The sequence below is a fragment of the Lithobates pipiens genome, unplaced genomic scaffold (assembly GCF_037356315.1).
Source record: "Lithobates pipiens isolate NorthernLeopardFrog02 unplaced genomic scaffold, aLitPip1_a1.2 Scaffold_16, whole genome shotgun sequence".
In the NCBI taxonomy this organism is placed as follows: domain Eukaryota; kingdom Metazoa; phylum Chordata; class Amphibia; order Anura; family Ranidae; genus Lithobates; species Lithobates pipiens.
Window position 1 is genome coordinate 536,093,401 of NW_027507748.1, and position 19,629 is coordinate 536,113,029.

At 45.7% G+C, this 19,629-nt stretch overlaps 1 protein-coding gene across 3 annotated transcripts in view; it reads right to left on the minus strand.

Moving 5' to 3' along the window:
- The window catches only part of RUBCNL (rubicon like autophagy enhancer), a 100,592-nt gene that overhangs the window by 18,916 nt on the left and 62,047 nt on the right, over positions 1-19,629 (minus strand). For all 3 annotated transcript variants that reach the window (XM_077483248.1, XM_077483247.1, XM_077483246.1), the window contains exons 9-11: positions 13,855-13,969; positions 11,899-12,038; positions 855-919 (exon numbers count right to left, since the gene is read on the minus strand). In XM_077483248.1, coding sequence (XP_077339374.1) covers positions 855-919; positions 11,899-12,038; positions 13,855-13,969 — 320 coding nt within the window. The remainder of the gene's footprint in view (positions 1-854; positions 920-11,898; positions 12,039-13,854; positions 13,970-19,629) is intronic.

A 19,629-nucleotide genomic window follows, 5' to 3' on the forward strand; every position in this document is an offset into this window, starting at 1 on the left:
TCAAAACTGTGCTCCGAATACACATCACCTGGTGAGAAACAGCACTTTACATGTCATCAAATCTTATGTTTAACTGAAATAGCTTACATTACCCAAAATTTGCCAAAGGTTTGCCAAAAAGTGTACATTTTTTTCAGAATGTTAAACAAACAAAACTGATTTTATGTAGTAGCAATGGTAAGCTCACTTGCTTTAACATCGTTCTGTCTACATATTTGCAGACAAGAATCAATGGTTACGACACCAGATTTAGCACATTGATTTTGACCATCAGGTTGTGTAATGAGTCGATACTAGATAATGGCAAGTACCATGAAGTGTAGGAAGAACTAATCACATTGAGATGTCTAACCTGTAGAAAAATCTATGAAAGGGGGCATCAATTAATATAAAGTTTTCACCTTATGTGAGCCACACCGACATGTGCATCAAGTTGCAGAGAAGATCAAAGTGGGTCACAATGCCATCGTTGCCTTCTTTCGACTAACGACCTGGCTGTCTCTGGCTTCAATACTACAGATCTGTAATCTTGTTACCAGTCAGTGCCTCAGAAGCACTGGAGCCATTTAACAGTATGGTATTCAGGCAAAATATATGTTTTTAATGGCAGCCTCTGCATTTTTTTGCAGGCAGTTTTCCTCAAGTCCAGCTTTAAGACTGCACTACTAGATCTGGTGATTCTTTGCCAACGGAGGGTAATTTCATATACAAGTACTATTCCTTCACTGAATTTTAAAAGGACTATAAAAAAAAAAAAAAGAAGGTGAATATCTCTCTTTAAGGGTTAAACCCTTGAAATGAATGGGACCTTACATTTTATATAAATACAGAAAACAAAAACAAACAGCACTCACTTGGCTCAACTTGTGTTCCACAGCCAGCACATAAATAGTTTTGCGATGCTACAATTACATCTCTCCTGAAACAAAGAAATTTCAAGAATTACTAGCAGTTATACTAATGTGCCTAGGTTTCAGATATATAAAGGGTGCCAAACAACCAGTTTTCTGAAAAAGGAGAACATAAAAGGCCAGTTAGTCCAGTTTCCTGAAGGTAGGAGGAACTTAAAAGCAAGAAACAATTATTTTAATTACTACAAGCGTATAATCAACCTTATACCCACCTCTGCTGTCAGACAAAAGACTGTAGTTCTATTGGACCAAAACTGGCTGTGTGAAGGGGCAACTTTGTAACACACATGTCCATTTGTACAGTAAATGCTCTAATTTTACCAAAAGGCCTGGTGTATACACCTAGAACATAGAATATGCTCACCCAAATGTATTTGTTTTAGTGCAAAATGATATGGGAGGCAAGGAGATCATCTGCTACATGACATGTGAGAAAAGAAAACATGAATTACAATTTGACCCCAGATATCCTGACTAGTATTCAAATATTGTTTTGTTCAGGTGCAAAGATCATTTTCTTCTAAGATCTACACATCAAATATCTTATTCAGCATTCTCTTTTCCTAGAAAACATGACTTCACAACCTGCTAGGTCAACAGGCCACATGACTCTAGAGGGCAAAAATGTGCCACATTAGCAAGTCTGGCTACAGCAATTCATTCCATTTATGACTTTTTTATATGGCAAATCAATGACATAGTGGTACCATATCACAAATACAAATAGAGCAAAGGGCATTGGGGCATGTAGGTGTTGACATTGTTTCAGCAGGTTTGTCAAAGCTTATAGAATTGAAATTTACAAAAAGCTGGAATATGAAATAAGGCGGAAAATGGTAGGTGGCTGCATGAGTGACTAAAAAAAAAAAAGTTTTAACCCCTTCACAGCAACGCAAGCACTGCGCAAACTGTTGGTCCTGTATAATAAATCCTGTATAATCCCGTATAATAAATCCTGTATTATTATTATAATAATAATAATAATAATAATATGCAGCCTTTGGCTTGAAGCGCGCATCACCCTGGTACTTTTTTTTTTTTTTTTTTTTAAAGAGCCGATGGTCAGCTTTCTTGTGATGACGACCAATGTGGCTCAGCAGCTGCTCAGCTGTTATCCCAAGCAGTGGGAGGGGACAACCTCCCACGGGTCGCCCGGGCTCTTTTGTCCCATCGGGAGGCCTGAGCGACCAGCCGACACGGAATCGGCTTTGATTGGGTCTTGGAACTAGTAACCTGGAAGCGATGTCATAGCGTTTTGAATGCTTTTACGTGCAAAAGGAGGGATTTGGGGTCTTATAGACCTGTCACTGCCCATTACTGTTACAAGGGATGTATACATTCCTTGCGACAGCAATAAAAAAAATGATCAGAAAAAAAAAAAAATCCCATTTGTATACACTGTCCCTTTTTCATTTTTATTTTTTAAGGCACGCAGAAGTGAACGCATATGCAAGGCCTGCCTGCAAACGTAAACAGTGTTCAAACTGCACATGCGAGGTATCCCTAGAGCAAAAGAAATAATTCTAGCACAAGACCTCCTCTGTAACTAAACTGGTAACCTGTAGAAAATTTGAAACTATGGAGATTTCTTAGCACCATAGTTTGCCAACATTTCACGAGTGTGTGCAATTTTAAAGCATGACAGGTTAAGCATCTATTTACTCGGTGCAACATCATCTTTCACTTTATACAAAATTCAGCTAACTTTATTTTTATTTTATTTTTTTAGTAGAACTACAAAAAAATAAATGCATTTGAAAGACCACTGTGCAAATACTGTGTGACATAAAATAGTGCAATGATCGCCATGAGGATAGACAGTCAACATAACAGGACAGTCACTCAGCATCAGCATAGGCAGTCTTGAAGGGATGTGATATTTAAAAAAAAAAAATAATTATTCGGTTACATCAGCTTCAGGTTCTTGGTAGCTGGTGGTGATCCAAGACCGATTCATCTTTATGAAGGTTGGTTGATCAACCGAGTCGGTGGACAGGCGCACCCTACGATCGGTTACAAAGCCAACAGCAGCACTGAAGGGGAGTTCCGAAAGAACACTGGATGCAGGACAGGCCAGTAGCTCAATTGCATACTGTCCAAGCTCTGGCCAGTGATCCATCCTCAAGACCCAGTAAGCCAGAGGATTTTCGGTGGGAAAGGTGTCCAAGTCTGACCATGCCCCTAGGTATTCCTGCACCATGTAAATCAGACGCTGGCGATGGTTGCTGGAACCGATCATACCTTAGGGCTGCGGACTAAAAAATTGTCTGAACGCATCGGTCAGACGGCCACCTTCTCCACCGCTCCTTCTGACCGATGCCTCAGCAACACGTTGTCCAGGAGTTTGTAACCTCCCAGCCTCTGGGAACGTGTTGCACAGACCTTTCTGCAAGGCCTCCCGGAGAAGTCTCATCCTCTGCTCCCTCTGCGATGGCAAGATAAGGTCCGCAACCTTACCCTTGTACCGTGGAGAGTGGCCAGCCAGTGATGGTCCCTCTCCTTGATCCGAAGAATATGAGGGTCCTTCCGCAGGCTTTGCAGGATCAGGGAGGCCACGCACTGTAGGTTAGCTGAGGCATTCGTTCCGGAGTCCTCTACGTCAATAAGGACAACATGATCCGCAGCTACCTCCTCCCAGCCACGTACAAGTCCACGGGTTTCTTGGGACTGTAAATCATCCCTACAAGACTGCTGCTGCTGATGCTGAGTGCCAGCCTCCACCTCCATGCTGACACAATCATCCTCCTCCTCCTCCTCTTCCTGTGTGATGGGTGGAACAGCAGGAACACTGTCTGGATAAAGGGGGCCTTGAGAGGCAAGGAAGTCCTCCTCTTCCTGCCTCTGTTCTGCCTCAAGTGCCCTGTCCATTATTCCACGCAGCGTATGCCCCAACAGGTGGACAAGAGGTACAGTGCCACTGATGCATGCACTGTCACTGCTCACCATCCTCGTGGCCTCCTCAAACGGTGACAGGACAGTGCATGCATTCCTGATCATGCCCCGCTGGCGTGGTGAGAAAAAAAACAGAGCTCCCCTGACCCTGTCCTGGTGGTAGTCGCACAGGTACTCCTTGATGGCCGTCTGCTGCGTGTGCAGCTGCTGCAGCATGGCCAACGTTGAGTTCCACCTGGTGGGCATGTCACATATAAGGCGGTTCTTGGGCAGGTTCAACTCCTTTTGCAGCTCAGCCAGCCGAGCACAGGCATTAAATGATCTGCAGAAATGCACACAGACTTTCCTGGCCTGCTTAAAGACATCCTGTAAGCCAGGGTACCTGCCCAAGAATCGCTGCACCACCAGGTTAAGGACGTGAGCCACACAGGGCACATGGGTTCCTCTGTCGGAGAGGAGGTTGGTGCCATTGTCGCAAACCACCAATCCTGGCTTAAGTTGGCGTGGTGTCAACCACCTCTCAGCCTGCCTCTGCAGAGCGGACAAAATATCTGCCCCAGTGTGGTTCTTGTCCCCTAAACAAACCAGCGCAAGCACGGCATGGCATTGTTTTGCCTGCGTACTTGCGTAGCCCCTTGAACGCCTATGGAGCACCGCTGGTTCCAAGGAGAGAGCACTAGAAGAGGCCATGGAGGAAGAAGAAGAGGAGGGGGTGGAGAAGAGAGGTGTGTCACAACCAGTAGTAGCATTTTGGAGGCGTGGTGGCGGAACAACCTCCAACACTACTGCACCTTGTCCTGCATCCTTCCCAGCTGCCAGAAGAGTGACCCAATGGGCCGTGAAAGACAGGTAACGTCCCTGTCGATGCCTGCTGGACCATGAGTCAGCGGTAATATGCACCTTAACGCTGACCGCCCTGGCCAGCGAGGCAAGGACATTGCCTTCCACATGCCGGAATCGCTTCCATGAGAAAAAGTGGCGTTTGGGGACCTGCCACTGAGGAACCGCACATTGCATAAACTCACGGAAGGGGGCCGAGTCTACCAACTGAAAAGGCAGCAGTTGAAGTGCTAGCAATTTAGCCAAGCTAGCATTCAACCGCTGGGCATGTGGATGGCTGGGAGTGAACTTCTTTCTACGGTCCAGCAGCTGGGGCAGGGAAATTTGCCTGCTACAATCGGACGTGGGTGTACTGCTAGCAGAGTGTCCGCAAGTACTTGGCTGTGACACACCTAATTCTACACCTTCATTCCTCTCAGTGCAGGTTTCAGAGAGGACTGCAGGTCTAGTGGGGTTGGAGATCCCAGCTGATGAGGAGCAAGGAGAGGTCCGCTTTGTTCTTTGGTGTGGGTCTATGAGGTAAGCTTGCCAATGAGCTGCATGGCAGGTCAACATATGTCTGGTCAAGCATGTGATGCCCAAGCGGCTGATGTTTTGGCCACGCGAGATACGCTTGAGACATATGTTGCAAATAGCAGCGGTGCGATCTGATGCACACCAAAGAACTTTTAGAATAACGCACAGAGGCAGTGCCCTGCACAGGCAGAGCTCTGCGGTGCGATTCAGTTGGTGTGCTGCCCCCCCCCCCCCCCCCGAGGGCATCCTGCCTCGTTGGAGATGTGCCTCCTCCTCCTCTCTCCTACCAGGCACCCACGTGGAGTCAGTGCCCTCATCATACCCTACCTCTTCATCACTGGAGCAAACCTGGCAGTATGCTGCAGCTTGTGGAACATGACTGCTAGATCTGTCCTTCTTGAGCATCCCCCCTCTCTGCGCTCACGCTACTGCCTATCTCTAGCTGAGTATCATCATCAGAGCCTACAAAACACTGGGCATCCTCCTGGAGCATGTACCCAGCACTGTGCTCAAACAGTTCGGGGGACTCCTCAGGGGGACGTGGTGGGTCTAGGGAAGGAGTCACTGATGAGGACATTGAGATGAGGGAAGAGGATGCGTTGGCAGCTGCTTTGCTAGTACCCTGAGCCTGGGTGAGAGAGGATGGAGGATGAAGAGGGCTTGGTCATCCACTCTACCAAGTCTTCGCCATGATGCAGCTCAACACGTCCAGTTGCTGAAAACAAGGACAAGCATGTCCCATGGCTACGTGCTGATGACAATGCACCGCGTCCACGACCAGCACTGTTATCTCTAGACACAGAGCCTGCTTGCCCTCTTTTATCGGCTCGTGCCTGTCTGCCTCTCCTTGTTGACCTTCCAGACATGGTAATGGCCTGCAAAGAGATGGGAAAACCAGCAATTGGGTAGTGTATATTGTGCTGGAGGCACACAACACCCACTAACTCCTGCAGATGGCTCAAATAGAGAAGAGCAATATAGGTAGATACAGGTGTATACTGCGCTGAAGGCACACAGACAACACCCACTAACTCCTGCAGATGCCTTCATTATAGAACACCAGCAATAAAGTGCAGATACAGGTGTATATTGTGCTGTTCTGGAAGCACACAACACCCACTAACTCCTGCAGATGGCTCAATTAGAGAAGAGCAATATAGGTAGATACAGGTGTATACTGTGCTGAAGGCACACAGACAACACCCACTAACTACTGCAGATGCCAGAACACTGCACAAGGCGTACGTGTACTACACAGCCTGAGCTATAATTGGCCACAGGCATCCTGCCTGTGGCCAATCATGGCTCTCTTCGCTGCCAGCGCTGTGATTGGCCAAGCATGTGGGGTCACAGTGCATGCTTGGCCAATCATGAGCCAGCAACGCACTGCGATGGCGCAGTGCATTGTGGGCCGTGAGCTTCACACGAATTTGGCGCGAACGGCCCATAACGGTCGGTATTCGCCGGACGTGTGAACAGCTGTTCGAGTCGAACATACGTTCAACTCGAACACCAAGCTCATCCCTAGTCTACATCATCAAATTCAAATCCGTTGGACTTTTGGAGTGATCGTGTGTGGCCAAGCCCGTTCGTTTTAAAGTCTAGTGGACCTAAGCTGCAAAGTCCGTCAGATTGTCTGCTGGACCAAGTCCGCCGAAAAGTCCGGTCATATGTATGTGGCATTAGAGTCACAAATGGGCGTATTCAATGGAGAGTTCTAAATTCTTAAAAGCAGATCTAAAAATACATTCTGTTGAAGGCAGAACTGTAAAAGATTAATTCCACTTGGTTGCTATGGAATACTGTATCTAAAGTATTTTATTATGAACTCTTTATAAAGCCAAGAGAGTCAAAATGGGCAGTGAGCTATTCCTTATTACCACAACTGTACTGTAAAGTACAAATGTTTAAAATCTTGTGTAATCACACAGGTCCAGAGTTAGACAGTAAGGATAGGGCTCCAGACATCAAATTGAAAAAGATTCTGAAGTTTTGTGACAGCAGGGGTTTTTTTTTTTTTTGCCACTAAAGCAATTTTTGGTAGTTTTTATCCAATTCTGCTTTCAGGTCTTTGAGGTTTGGAACAGGAAAAAAGGGAAATATGGAGGCTGCCAACAAACATTCTGGCAGACATAAAAAGCTATACCTGCTATATTTTTTTTTTTTACAGTAAATGCATTTCAAGGTAAAAAAAAAAAAAAAAAAAAAAAAAAAAAGGGCCGTGTCAATGACCTGGGACCATGCATTTCAAGAATCTTTTCTGCTGCCTCAAGCCATCATGCAAGAGAAAATGCTTTTTCTATGCTATGCTTTTTTTCTTTGCTACCATGATTTATTTTTACACAGCTCCTAGTCAAAGGATAAAATAGATCATATAAAAAATAAAAAAATAAAAAAAAACTAGATTCTTGTTTTGAGCAAGGTAGGAATGATAAAATCGATGCTTCCCCTATCCTTTAAAACCCAGGTTTCAAACAGACATGTTATTACAGTCAGTAACTGAGAACAGCAGGGTAAAGCAGGGTAAAGCAGGGTAAAGCAGGGTAAAGCAGGGTAAAGCAGACAGAGGGCCTTGTGGCAGGAGGTCTGACCTGTTTGGAAGATCCCATGGCTCCTCCACTAGGAGTTCGAGTATGTCTGCATACCAAGTTCTCCTGGGCCAATCTGGTTTGGGGCAACAAGGATCTCTGGAATAAATTCCCCCTCCATCTTGCCAAGAGGCTGATGGAGAGGTTTCATTGGAGGGAATGCATACACCAGTTGATCAGGGACCAAGGAATCAACAGGGCACCCACCACGCAGGACAGGTGTCCCTTGGTCTGGCCACAAACCTGTTCAGTTTCTTGTTGAAGCATAACCCATGATGTTCAAATCTGGTGTCCCCCACCTCTGACAGAGCATCTGAAAGATCTCGCAGTGGATGGAGTTCAGATATTGGCAACTCTGGAAATCCAATTTCCATTCTCAGTGTGTAGATGGCCAGGAGTTGGAACAAGGTTCTCCACCCAGAAAAGAATCAGGCTTACTTTCTTTAGGAATTCCTGACTTCTGGTTCCCTTTTATGTAGGTCACAGCCACTGTCTGAATGCACCCTACTGGAAGCCCACGTGGAAGTCAATCTTATGGCTCTCAGTTTCAAAATATTGATGGGGAGCATCGGCTTCTGTGGGAACAATGTGCCCTGGTCAGTTAGGGAATTGTAGATCTCACCCAAGCCCAACAGGTTGATGTCCATTATCACCCTCCAGAGAGAGGAAATGCAAGATTTCCCAGATTCTAGGGCTGAGAATCCACCAGGGAGATGTTTGCCTGGATGGACAGAAGTTGAGAGGGATCCAGAGAAGGGATCTGTTTGTTCCACAACCTGAGCACGTTTCACTTTAAAGGTCTAGAGTGAAACTGAGCAAAGGGAACAAAACTTGAAGGATACCATGAGGCCTAGAACCCAAAATGCAAAAAAAGGGAGACGAGGGATGATCAGATGACCCGCAAATTGGACTCCGGAGAAGCAAATTTTTGTGTGGGAAGGATATATTTTGATTAGGTCGTATCTACAATCAGTCCTAGATAGTCCAGGTTATGGAAAGGCTGGAGTGCAGATTTCTTAAGTTGGATCACCCATTCCAAAGTTTGAAAGTGCTGGATCAGCCTTTAAATGTTGGAATCAAGTCCGTGGAGGAGGACTCTTTCAGCAACAGGCCATCCAAGCATCCTGGGACATGTATGGCCCAAGACCTTAGCAGGGGCAGAATCAGAGTAAGCCTCTTTGCCACTGAAAACTCTTAGTGCAGAAGAGAACAGAAATGGCAGGGCGACAAATTGAAAGTGTTGGTCTCCCACAGCAAAGCGCAAAAAACATTGGTATGCAGAAAATACGGGAATGCACAGATAAGCATCTTAGATGTACACCAATGCCAAAAATTACACTGTGGAATTTTGGAATTTGGGGACACGTAGGCATCTGTTCAGGTATTTTAGGCCATTTGGTTTTGGGCCCAAAAAAAAAAAAAGAAGGATGTAAACTTTTCCTCTGCAGAACTGAGATGACCCCCTCCTTGTGCCTGTGATTCAGGGTTGTTCCTTGATCTGCATGTTTGGAACTGAGGGGCAGGGATAGAAAATTACATTATTTAACACCAAGAAGGACCAGATTGGGTCAGCGATGTCCTGCTCCTCTGGGTCCACACTGGAGCCCATGCCATCAGATGTCCCACCGCTTACACCACTTCAGTGCTAAAGTTTAAGGGGACAGTGGCTAATGTACATATCATATGTCAATCAATTTTGCTGGCTTCATACTTCTGCAGGTAACCAAATAAACTCCAGGCTTTGCTGCATTTTTTTCAGACGTGTAGGAATCCTTAAATACGCCAAAGAACACAAAGGGTGAACCAGCCTTGAGCATTACCCAAGATACCGTTTATTAAATTAATACAAATCGTTTATAGAGAAGAAAAGATTGATCGTACACTTGAATCCAAAAGATGCTGTAGAAATTTCTTTATAGTCAGGAGCCAGACAAAACTGCAATGATCAGTTGATGCGTTTCACACGAAAAGAACCGGGCTTGCTGTTGTGAACAAGCACGGTTTTTTACGAGTGAAACGTGTCAACTGATCATCATTGCAATTTTGTCTGGCTCATGACAAAAAAAAACACGACATTTCTACAGTATCTTTTGGATTCAAGTGTGTGATCAATCTTTTCTTCTTTATATTGCCTATGGCGATGAGCCGGGATTAGCACCTTGAATCTGGCGTGTCATTTTTTTTGTCTGAAGCGGTGCGTGCACCCTTGTTCTGTTTCCTCGTTACAAATACTTTATACTCACAAACTGAATAGCGAACTCATAAAAATTACTAGAAGACAGAGCCAATAGGCGGACCAGGGCAAGATTCCATGGCAGAAGCAAAGGCTAACACAATTAAAGGAGCATTCTGAAAAAGGGATACCCTCTTCGAGCTCTTTAACTGTTACCTTAGGTAATGCAACTAGGTTGGTACACCCTTGTTCTTTCTCATTAGGAGGTGCAAGGCTTGTGATGAAAGGATGGACTCCTCTTTGACTAGGAGGACGCCTCCTCTGAAGCAAAAGGACCCCGTTTCAGTGAGAAGGTAGTTGCCATAGATAGCTTAGGTTGTTTTTTTGTGGGGTAGAAGTACTACTAGTAATGGCTGGTTGTAAGGCAGATCCATTAATAACAAAGGAAGCCTAAAGCCTTATACACACAATGCGATTGTTGGCAGGGGATTGTCCATTGACAGACTGTTGTCCTAAAATCTCACCTTTAGTATGCTCCTTTTAACAATTGTCCAACAAAATGTTGGATGGCAGGCTAGTAAATTTTCGGCAGACAACAGTTTGACATCAGATTTTCGTATGGTCAGTACACAAATTCGTCACACAAAAGTGACAGATTTGATGCTCGCGAATCAATGCTCACCAAGTACAAAATTAGCAGAAGGGGCCCAAAGGGTGGCACTCAAGAGCTGAAATCGTAGTACGTCACTAGGTTCGTATTTGTTGCATGAGAATTTTGTACCGTTAGTATGCAAGACAAGATCCTGGCACACTCCCTTAGGACAAAAAGCATCAACAGAATCCTTAAAGATGCAAACATACTCAACAGGAACATTAAGAATCTTGTTGAGACCAGAAATGTCAGGATCCACTACTGGGACAGACCATTAATTCCTTCCCCGCAAGATAACAAAGAATTTGAGACATGAATACCTTGTTAGAGTTTGGCTCATGATGCAAAGCCCAGTTGTCTTTAGACTTGGACAGCCATTTAGTGCCTATAGGAGCCCGTTTTGGGTGAGGAGATTCCGTTGCTGGTAGACAATGGCTACTACCCTGATTCCCCGAAAATAAGACCTAGCGTGATTGTCGGTGATGGCTGCATTATAAGCCCTACCCCCCAAATAAGCCCTAGTTAAAGTCCTGGCAGGTCTTCTTTTCAGGGAAACAGGGTAGGGCTTATTTGGGAGGTAGGGCTTATATTGCAGCCATCACCGACAATCACGCTAGGCCTTATTTTCGGGGAAACAGGGTATGTACCACATCAATAAACATTGCTCACAGTAGAAAGCAAATGGTGTGAAGCTTTAGCTTGTGTCTCAAAATGCAAAAGGTGAAAAATTCCTCTTCAGGATCCTCCGAGTACACCCCCACCTTCCTCAACATCTTCCTTGTAGAGGTTAGAAGAGTCAGATGGTGGAGAGGCAAAAGAGCACTTATGGACATGAAGTTTCCCAAATAAAATCAGACAGTTACAGTGAAATTCTCCATCTCAGTGAATGCTAAGTGAGGGGATCCCCCTGTGGGTACTCACAAAATGGGTATGGGAGCCGCTACAACCCAGGCGCCAACTGATGTCTTGTGTCTGTTTTTTAAAATCAGTTAGCAGATATGCTTCTTGTGTTCCCGGAGGGAGGAAGTGAAAAGTAGAAGTGCATCAGCCAAAGTACGTCAGCACACAAGCATCAGTAGGCAGTAAACTTTACTGCCGTTTAGCTACTACATTTACAGAGAAGCATTTCCCACCAAAGTTGATGCCAGTGTCCAATCACCTGAAGGTAGCGCATTGTATAACCCATAACGTGTCTCATTCCCTATTCTAGTATAAGCAATTTGTAAGCCAACCGCTTTATCCAAGAACAGGTGACTTACAAGTTAATTTGACACCATGATATTAAATGTAAAATGTAAAGAGTATAATATGCACAAGAAAACTTACTTGATATATGGATGTACGGTGCTTATGATCTGAAACCGTGGAGACCACTCTTCTGTGTCCCTGATCCTGAACTTCTTTATCTCTTCCACAAGACTTACACTAGATTCAAATTCTTCTACTGTAGCTTGGTCATCAGCCAACTAGAAGAAAAGAGAAAATGTGTATATAAGGACTATAATCGATTAAGCCAGGTTTCCACAAGGAAAAAAAAAAAAAAAAAAAAAAAAAAAAAAAAAACACACAACACACACGACAAAACAACAAGTGAAATTCACATTTTTCTGTTGCAACTTAAAATTAAATGCAAGTTAAAATGGGATTGCTTGTTATAGGTGATTTTCTGCCACCTTCCTGCCAAAAGTGTTTATTCAACCAATTTTTTTATACAATGTGGCCCGGTGGAACTAAACTCTGCTTCCTGTTTTTTTTAAACTGAAAGACACGACACACAGCATTTCTATTCCTGCTATAGAGGTTTACAAAGTTTTAATTTTTGAACACCAAAAGCTATTTTGCTCACCTCTTGTTCCATTTACAGTTGTTATGGTGCTATGCACTTAACCAGCTACTGTATTTGGGGGCTTAAAATCAATTGAGAGCTGAGGGACACATTGGAAAGGTATTACCAGTATTAAAATCGGTGGGTTTAATTCCACTTTAGTATTAATACAGAATTAAAGGGAAAACAAAAAAGAAGGAGGAGTGTAGGAAATAATTCCGCCACCCTCCAAAAATCACAATTTCAGGTCAAATATTTGAAAAATATTCTGTATTCTATGTGGAAGCTTGAATTGTAGGTTTCTTAAAAATGTCATGTCAATAGATCAGAAAAGTTAAAGGGGTTGTAAAAAACTTTATTTTCTAAATAGGTTCCTTTAAGCTAGTGCATTGTTGGTTCACTTACCTTTTGCTTTGATTTCCCTTCTAAATGTTTTTTCTTCTGTCTGAATTTCTCACTTCCTGTTTCTCCTCAGTAAACTTCACACCATCATCTGAGTGGTGTTTAGTCAGCCAGAACAGCTTACTGAGTGAGGAGGAACAGGAAGTGAGAAATTCAGACAAAGAAAAAAAAACATTTAGAAGGGAAAATCAAAGGAAAAAAACGTAAGTGAACCAATAATGCACTAGCTTAAAGCGGAGGTCCACCCTAAAATGGACCTTCCGCTCATCGGATTCCTCCCCCCATCCGGCGCCACAATTGGCACCTTTCAGGGGGGAGGGGGGGTGCAGTTACCTGGATAATCCAGGTAACTGCACCCACTTCCGGGCTAGCTCTCTGCGGAAAGGGGCGTACGTTACGCCCCTTTCCGCAAGCGCCCGCCCCCTTCAGCAAGTGCCCCGCTGCCTGCTGGGAAACACACAGCTCCCAGAGGCAGCGGGGACCGTCCTCATTGCGCAGCGCGGCTCGCGCATGCGCAGTAGGGAACCGGGAAATGAAGCCGGAAGGCTCCATTTCCTGATTCCCATACCCAAGATGGCGACGGCAGCACCCGACAGACGACCTAGCGATCGGCTTCGGGTGCCGACATCGCGGGCGCGCTGGACAGGTGTCACTATTTTAAAAGCCAGCAGCTGCAGTATTGGTAGCTGCTGGCTTTTAAAAAAAAAAAAAAAAAAAAAAAAAAACGCAGAGTCTCGGTGGACTCCCGCTTTAAAGGAACCCATTTAGAAAATAAAAAAATAAAAAAGAAGGGGGGGGGGGGAAACATGTGCACAGGATCCACACACTGGATGCTCATGTGGAAAGCGTGTGGTTTCATAATTGGGTCATATATGGGAGTGGACAGCTCAAAAATCAACAGATCTAAATAGACTAATCATGAACCATACTATACTTCCATACCACAAGGAAGCACAGGATTGTCAGAAAAGATTTGCAGGGAATGGGCACAGTCCATCATAAACATACAGACACATGCTCCGATGTTGGTCGGTTACTTTTTTGTCTGTACATACGTCGTCAGCTGAGATCCTTGTTGGTAGTAGTTCTTCCCCATCAACCTGTGTCCATTGCTGTCGGAAAGCTCGGTATAAATTCTTGGCAATTTGTTCAGCAGAGTTTAAGCCCTGTCTGGAATAAAAATATTACTATATAGTAGGCTGTATATACAATGAAGTTGATGAATTAAATATAAAGATAAAAACTTACATGGCCTGTAAGGAAACAAAAAAAAAAAGTGATGACATAAGAGTGATCGGGCCTGGATGCAGGCTTCCATGCATCCAGGGCCGATCACTGCTTGAGAGCTTAAATGCAAGTGGGCGTAATCAGCAGTGCAAGCCGGAAGCTTCCCATTGCTTTCAATGGGGCTGCCCACTGGAGTTCTCACATGTAATCTCAGGTAGGGTGCATTTACAGGTTTGAATGCACCCTACCTGCGATTACATGCGAGAACCCCAGTGAAAATCCAACCTTTTTTTTTTTAGAGCACAAGATATTTTCAATATGTAAAACGTAAAATAAAAAATTTGCTTCTAGACAAATGGAGTAAACCCTTATATATGTCAGTTTCTATTAATTCGTGCACACTGGTTATTTGCTTTGAAGCCAAAAAACTAGATATACATTTATACCTATGCATGAAATGAGAAATGGTTATTTAATATAATTTAAATGGGTTATTGCTTACCCCAATTGAAGATGAGCTTTAATGAAAACTGCACCAAAGATGCAGCAAGCAGGGCATTTGTTTTAAAGCACTGCACCTACAATACACCAAAATGTAAGGGCATAAATGCACCCTAAAATTCAATCCAATGCTTAATAAAAAGTGCTGGGCAAGTACCATCATAATTTGCATATGAGATTAAAATTCATGCATCATCCTTTCCTGTATAATATACTGAGAGGGCGCGCGCACACACACATTCATTCAGCATTACATCCTTAGGTCCCTTTCACACTGGGACGGGAGCGGCGTCGGCAGGAAAGCGGCGCTATTTTTAGCGTCGCTTTAGCGGCGGTATGCGGCCGCTAGCGGGGCAGTTTAAACCCCTGCTAGCGGCCGAAAAAGGGTTAAAACCGCCCGCAAAGTGACGCTGCAGCGGCGCTTTGCCGGCGGTATAGCCGTGCTGCTCCACTGATTTCAATGGGTAGGAGCGGTGAATACACTGCTCCAAAGATGCGGCTAGCAGGACTTTTTTCACCATCCTGCTAGCACACCGATCCAGTGTGAAAGGGGCCAGATTTTTTCAGGCGCTATTTTTTAGCACTGTAGCGCCTGAAAAATGCCCCAGTGTGAAAGGGGCCTTAGGGTGCATGGCCTAGCTCCCCCCCTCTTCCATATTCTACTCACCTTTTTTTTATTCTCCTGCAAACTCATCCTAAGGGGCCCCACTCTTCCACCCATCTTGCCTTTTATAGTGCCACAGCTCAGAGACATTCTTCAATATTTTTTTTAAATGTCATACTTTTTTCAGCCTCCGCTCTGTCACTTAGTACTAGGGATGAGCCAAACACCCCCCACCCATCCAAGTTTAGTTTGCGGCAGAACATGGAAAAAAAAAAAAATTTCGAACACGAACACCGTTAAAGTCTATGGGACACGAACATGAATAATCAAAAGTGTCAATTTTAAAGGCTTATATGCAAGTTAGTCATAAAAAGTGTTTGGGACATGTATCAATACAAAACTACGTTTTGTACTCAACGTAAAATCCTTTTCTCTGTAACTCACCGACTGACACGGCTTCTCTCTTTAGACCATTGGGTTGTTATGCCACCTTCAGGAGAAGACTAGGCATTACGTGTTAACATGTAATAAACTAGAACTTTCTAGTTCCGCCCAAGGGGTGGTCCCTTAGGTAACAACCCCTCAGCATGCTACTGCAGCCTCAGTATGGTCAACAAGCAGTATAACGTAAAGAAAAATATGAGGGGCGGGGGCTGTGTCAGTCGGGGAATTACAGAGAAGGATTTTATGGCGAGTACAAAAAAAACTATTTTCTCTTATATTCACCGACTGACACAGCTTCTCTTTAGACCATTGGGACGTCCCCAAGCAGTGCCAAAACAAGGGGAGGGAAAACCGCATAAAACTTCATTCACCATGGCATGTGGGAGCTAGTACAAACGAATGCAACAGCGCATCAACTTAGAAAGGTACTGCGTTTTTACCCAAAAAAAAAAACAAAAAAAAAAGGAAGATTGCAGATGCAATTGCAACTATACAGCCACCTGCAAAACTTTTGCGGCCAAAACAGGCATCAGCCGATGCACCGACGTCTACCTTGTAAACGTGTGGACAGACGACCAGGTCGCCGCTTACACACTTGAGCGGCAGGCGCTTGATGTCAGAAGGCCCAAAACATTCTGCTTGCCCTCGTGGAGTGGGCCGTGACCGGAAAGGGGGGCACCTGCCACTTCAAGGTGTAGGCTTGTACCACAATCTGTCTGATCCACCTGGAAATGGTGGCCAATGAGACAGTCATGCCTTTCTTTGGACCAGCCACCGAAACAAACAAGGAGTCCGACTTCCAGAAGGGAACCATGGCAGACAAATGCACCTAAAGAGCCTGAACCATGTTCAGAGCATGAAGGATCACCTCCTTAGGATGTGTCGGCTTAGGACACAGAGATAGTATCCCAACCATGACACTACCAGCCTGGAGTTTGTGTGTTTTCCCTGTGCCTGCATGGGTTTCCTCCGGGTACTCCGGTTTCCTCCCACACTCCAAAGACATGCAGGTAGGTTAATTGGCTTCTGTCCAAAATTAGCCCTAGTATATGAATGGGGACCTTGGATTGTGGGCTCCTTGAGGGTAGGTATAAATGTGAGTGTGCAATGTACAGGGATAGGGACAATTGTAGACACTTAGGTTGAACTAGATGGACTGGTGTCTTTATTCTATGTAACACAATGTCCTCATTGATGTGAAACGCCGAGATTATATTCGGCAGAAAAGATGGTTGCGGACGCAACACCACCTTATCCTTGTGGATAGCCAGTTAGGGCGACTTGCAGGACAAGGCCAGTTCCGAAACCCTCCTGGCCGATGTGAAAGCTACTAGAAAGACCACTTTCTGGGAAAGAGTCAACAGGGGAAACTGATCATTTCAAATGGCGGTTTCTGAAACGCCGATAATACCATGTTCAGATTCCACGGGGGTAACGGTGGACACACCGGAGGGACTACATGTCGCACCCCTTGAGAAAAAGTACTCACTATAGAGAGAGGCCAAGGGTCATTGACAAAGGACAGCCAAAGCTGATATTTGTCCTTTAATGGTGCTTAACGCCAATTTCTGGTCCACCCCTTGCTGAAGAAGCAGCAGGATCCTGGATATAGAAAAAGGAGCGTGGATGCCATCCTTTCTCCTCACACATGGAGATGTAAGCCTTCCAGGTACGAAGATATATCTTCCGAGAAGAAGATGATTTCCGTGCTCTCAACATAGTTGGGCTCACCGAGTCAGACAGACCCCAGTTCCTCAACACATGGGTCTCAATAGCCATGCCATTAAAGCCAGTGATGGTAAAGCAGAATGGAGAATCGGACCTTGAGACAGAAGGTCCTCTCGCAACGGCAGTCGCCAGGGAGCGTCTGCCACCAGGCGCACTAGGTCTGCATACCAAGGACGCTGAAGCCAATCTGGGGCAACCAACCAGCATTACTGGAATTCCCTCGGCCTCCACTTTGCAAAGCAGACGTGGTAACAGTTTCAGTGGAGGAAAAGCGTAGATCAGCTGGTACTGATCCCACAGAGCCACCAGCGCTTCTGCCCATGGATCTCTTGTCCTGGACACGAATCTTGGCACCTTCCAATTGAGACGGGAGGCCAGAAGATCCACGTCTGGTGTGCCCCACCACAGGTACAGTAGCCTGAACACCTTCGGATGCAAACGCCCATGCTCCTGGGTCCAGCATCCGATGAATTCGATAGTCCGCCTGCCAGTTCTCCACACCCGGGATGTAAATGGCCAACAGGGCCGGTACATGATGCTCTGCCCACCGAAGTATGTGAGTGACCTCTCGTGTGGCGGCAGAGCTTTTTCCTCCTTGATGATTGACGTATGCCACAGCAGTGGCGTTGTCCGACTGGATCTTGATCAGAAGCCCTTGCGGTCTCATTGACCATGTGGAGAGGCATAGCCTGATCGCTTTCAGTTCGAGCAGATTGATCAGCAACTTGGATTCCTCCGTCGACCAGAGGCCCCGAGTCGACTGAACTCCCATCACTCCACCCCAGCTGAATAGGCTGGTGTCCGTTGCGATAACCGTCCATTTCAGGAGGTCGGAACGACTTACCGGACTGAAGCACCGGGGACCTCAGCCACCAGATGAGGGAACCCCTGACTAACTGGCTCACCTGGATCTGTCAATCCAGGGACAATGGAGATCTGTCCCACTTTGTCAAGATCTCCTTCTGCAGGACTCTGGTGTGGAACTGGGCATATGGTACTGCCTTGAAGGAGGCCATCATGAGTCCCAAGTCTCGCATGCAGAAGCGCAGCGACGACCACTTGCGGTTCATCAGCAGTTTTACCACGGCTCTGAGAGTCTGCAGCTTGTCTGAAGGGAGAAACACTCTCGCTTCCCTGGAGTCCAGCGGCAAGCCTAGGTACTCCAAACACTGAGTCGGTACTATCACCGACTTTAGATTCAACAGCCCCAAATTCTTGCAGGGTCTGCTCGGTGATCTCCACATTCTCCAACACTGAGGCAGAAGAAGCTCTCAGGAGGAGATGGTCTAGGTAACCCACAATCGTGATCCCGCGTTTCCGTAGCAACACCAACACAGGAGCCAATACCTTGGTAAGGACTCAGGGGGCTGATACCAAATCAAAAGGGAGAGCCACAAACTGGTAGCGGGCTTCCCCGACTGCAAATCGCAGAAACTTTTGATGCCGGAGGCATATGGGTATGTGCAGGTACGCATCCTGGATGTATAAGGACGCCAGGGAGTCCCCTCGATGGAGTGCAGCGACTACTGAGCAAACAGATTCCATTCTGAACCTCTGCGCTTTGACAAAGTGATGTGAGGGCTTTTAGATCCAAAATTGGACGTACCCCTTTCCTTCTTGGGAACTACAAACAGGTTTGAGTAGAACCGATTCTGGAACAGGTACAATCACCCCGTGATTCAGCAGGTCCCCTACTGCCCCCAAGAGGGCCTCTCAGCAAGCTGGGAGAATGGGTATGCTGGAGGGAAAGAATCCGTTTTGCGACCAAGAGAGGAAATCTATCTTGTAGCCGTAGGAAATTAGATCGCAGACCCATTGGTTGGACAGTCGAGAGGACCACCGGGCTGCAAACTCCTAAAGGCGACCCCCACCGAGTCATTGGTGGGGGCAAACCTTCATGCGGTAGCACTTTTTTTCGCGGGCTTGTGGTTCCAGGGATGTTTTTGCCCTTCCATGGTCGTCATGTTGGGCTGGGGACGTTTAGCCGAAACTCCGGGCGGACGAGAAAAAAAAAAAAAAAAAAAAAAAGGAGGAGGCCCTTGCCTACGGCGTGGCTCCTTAGCCTTCTTGGCCTGTGGGAGTAAAGTACTCTTACCACCTGTGGCATTCTTAATAATGTCATCCAAAGACACTCCGAAGAGCCGTTTTCCAAGGAAGGGAAGATTCGTCAGGGCTTTTTTTCATGCCTGGTCAGCAGACCAGCATTTCAAGCAAATCAGGCGCCTCAGCACCACTGCTGACACTGAAGCCCTGGATAACAGGGGGAGGGTATCCAGGGCCGCATCACAAACATACTTAAGGCCATGCACTAGTTGGTCTGTTAGTT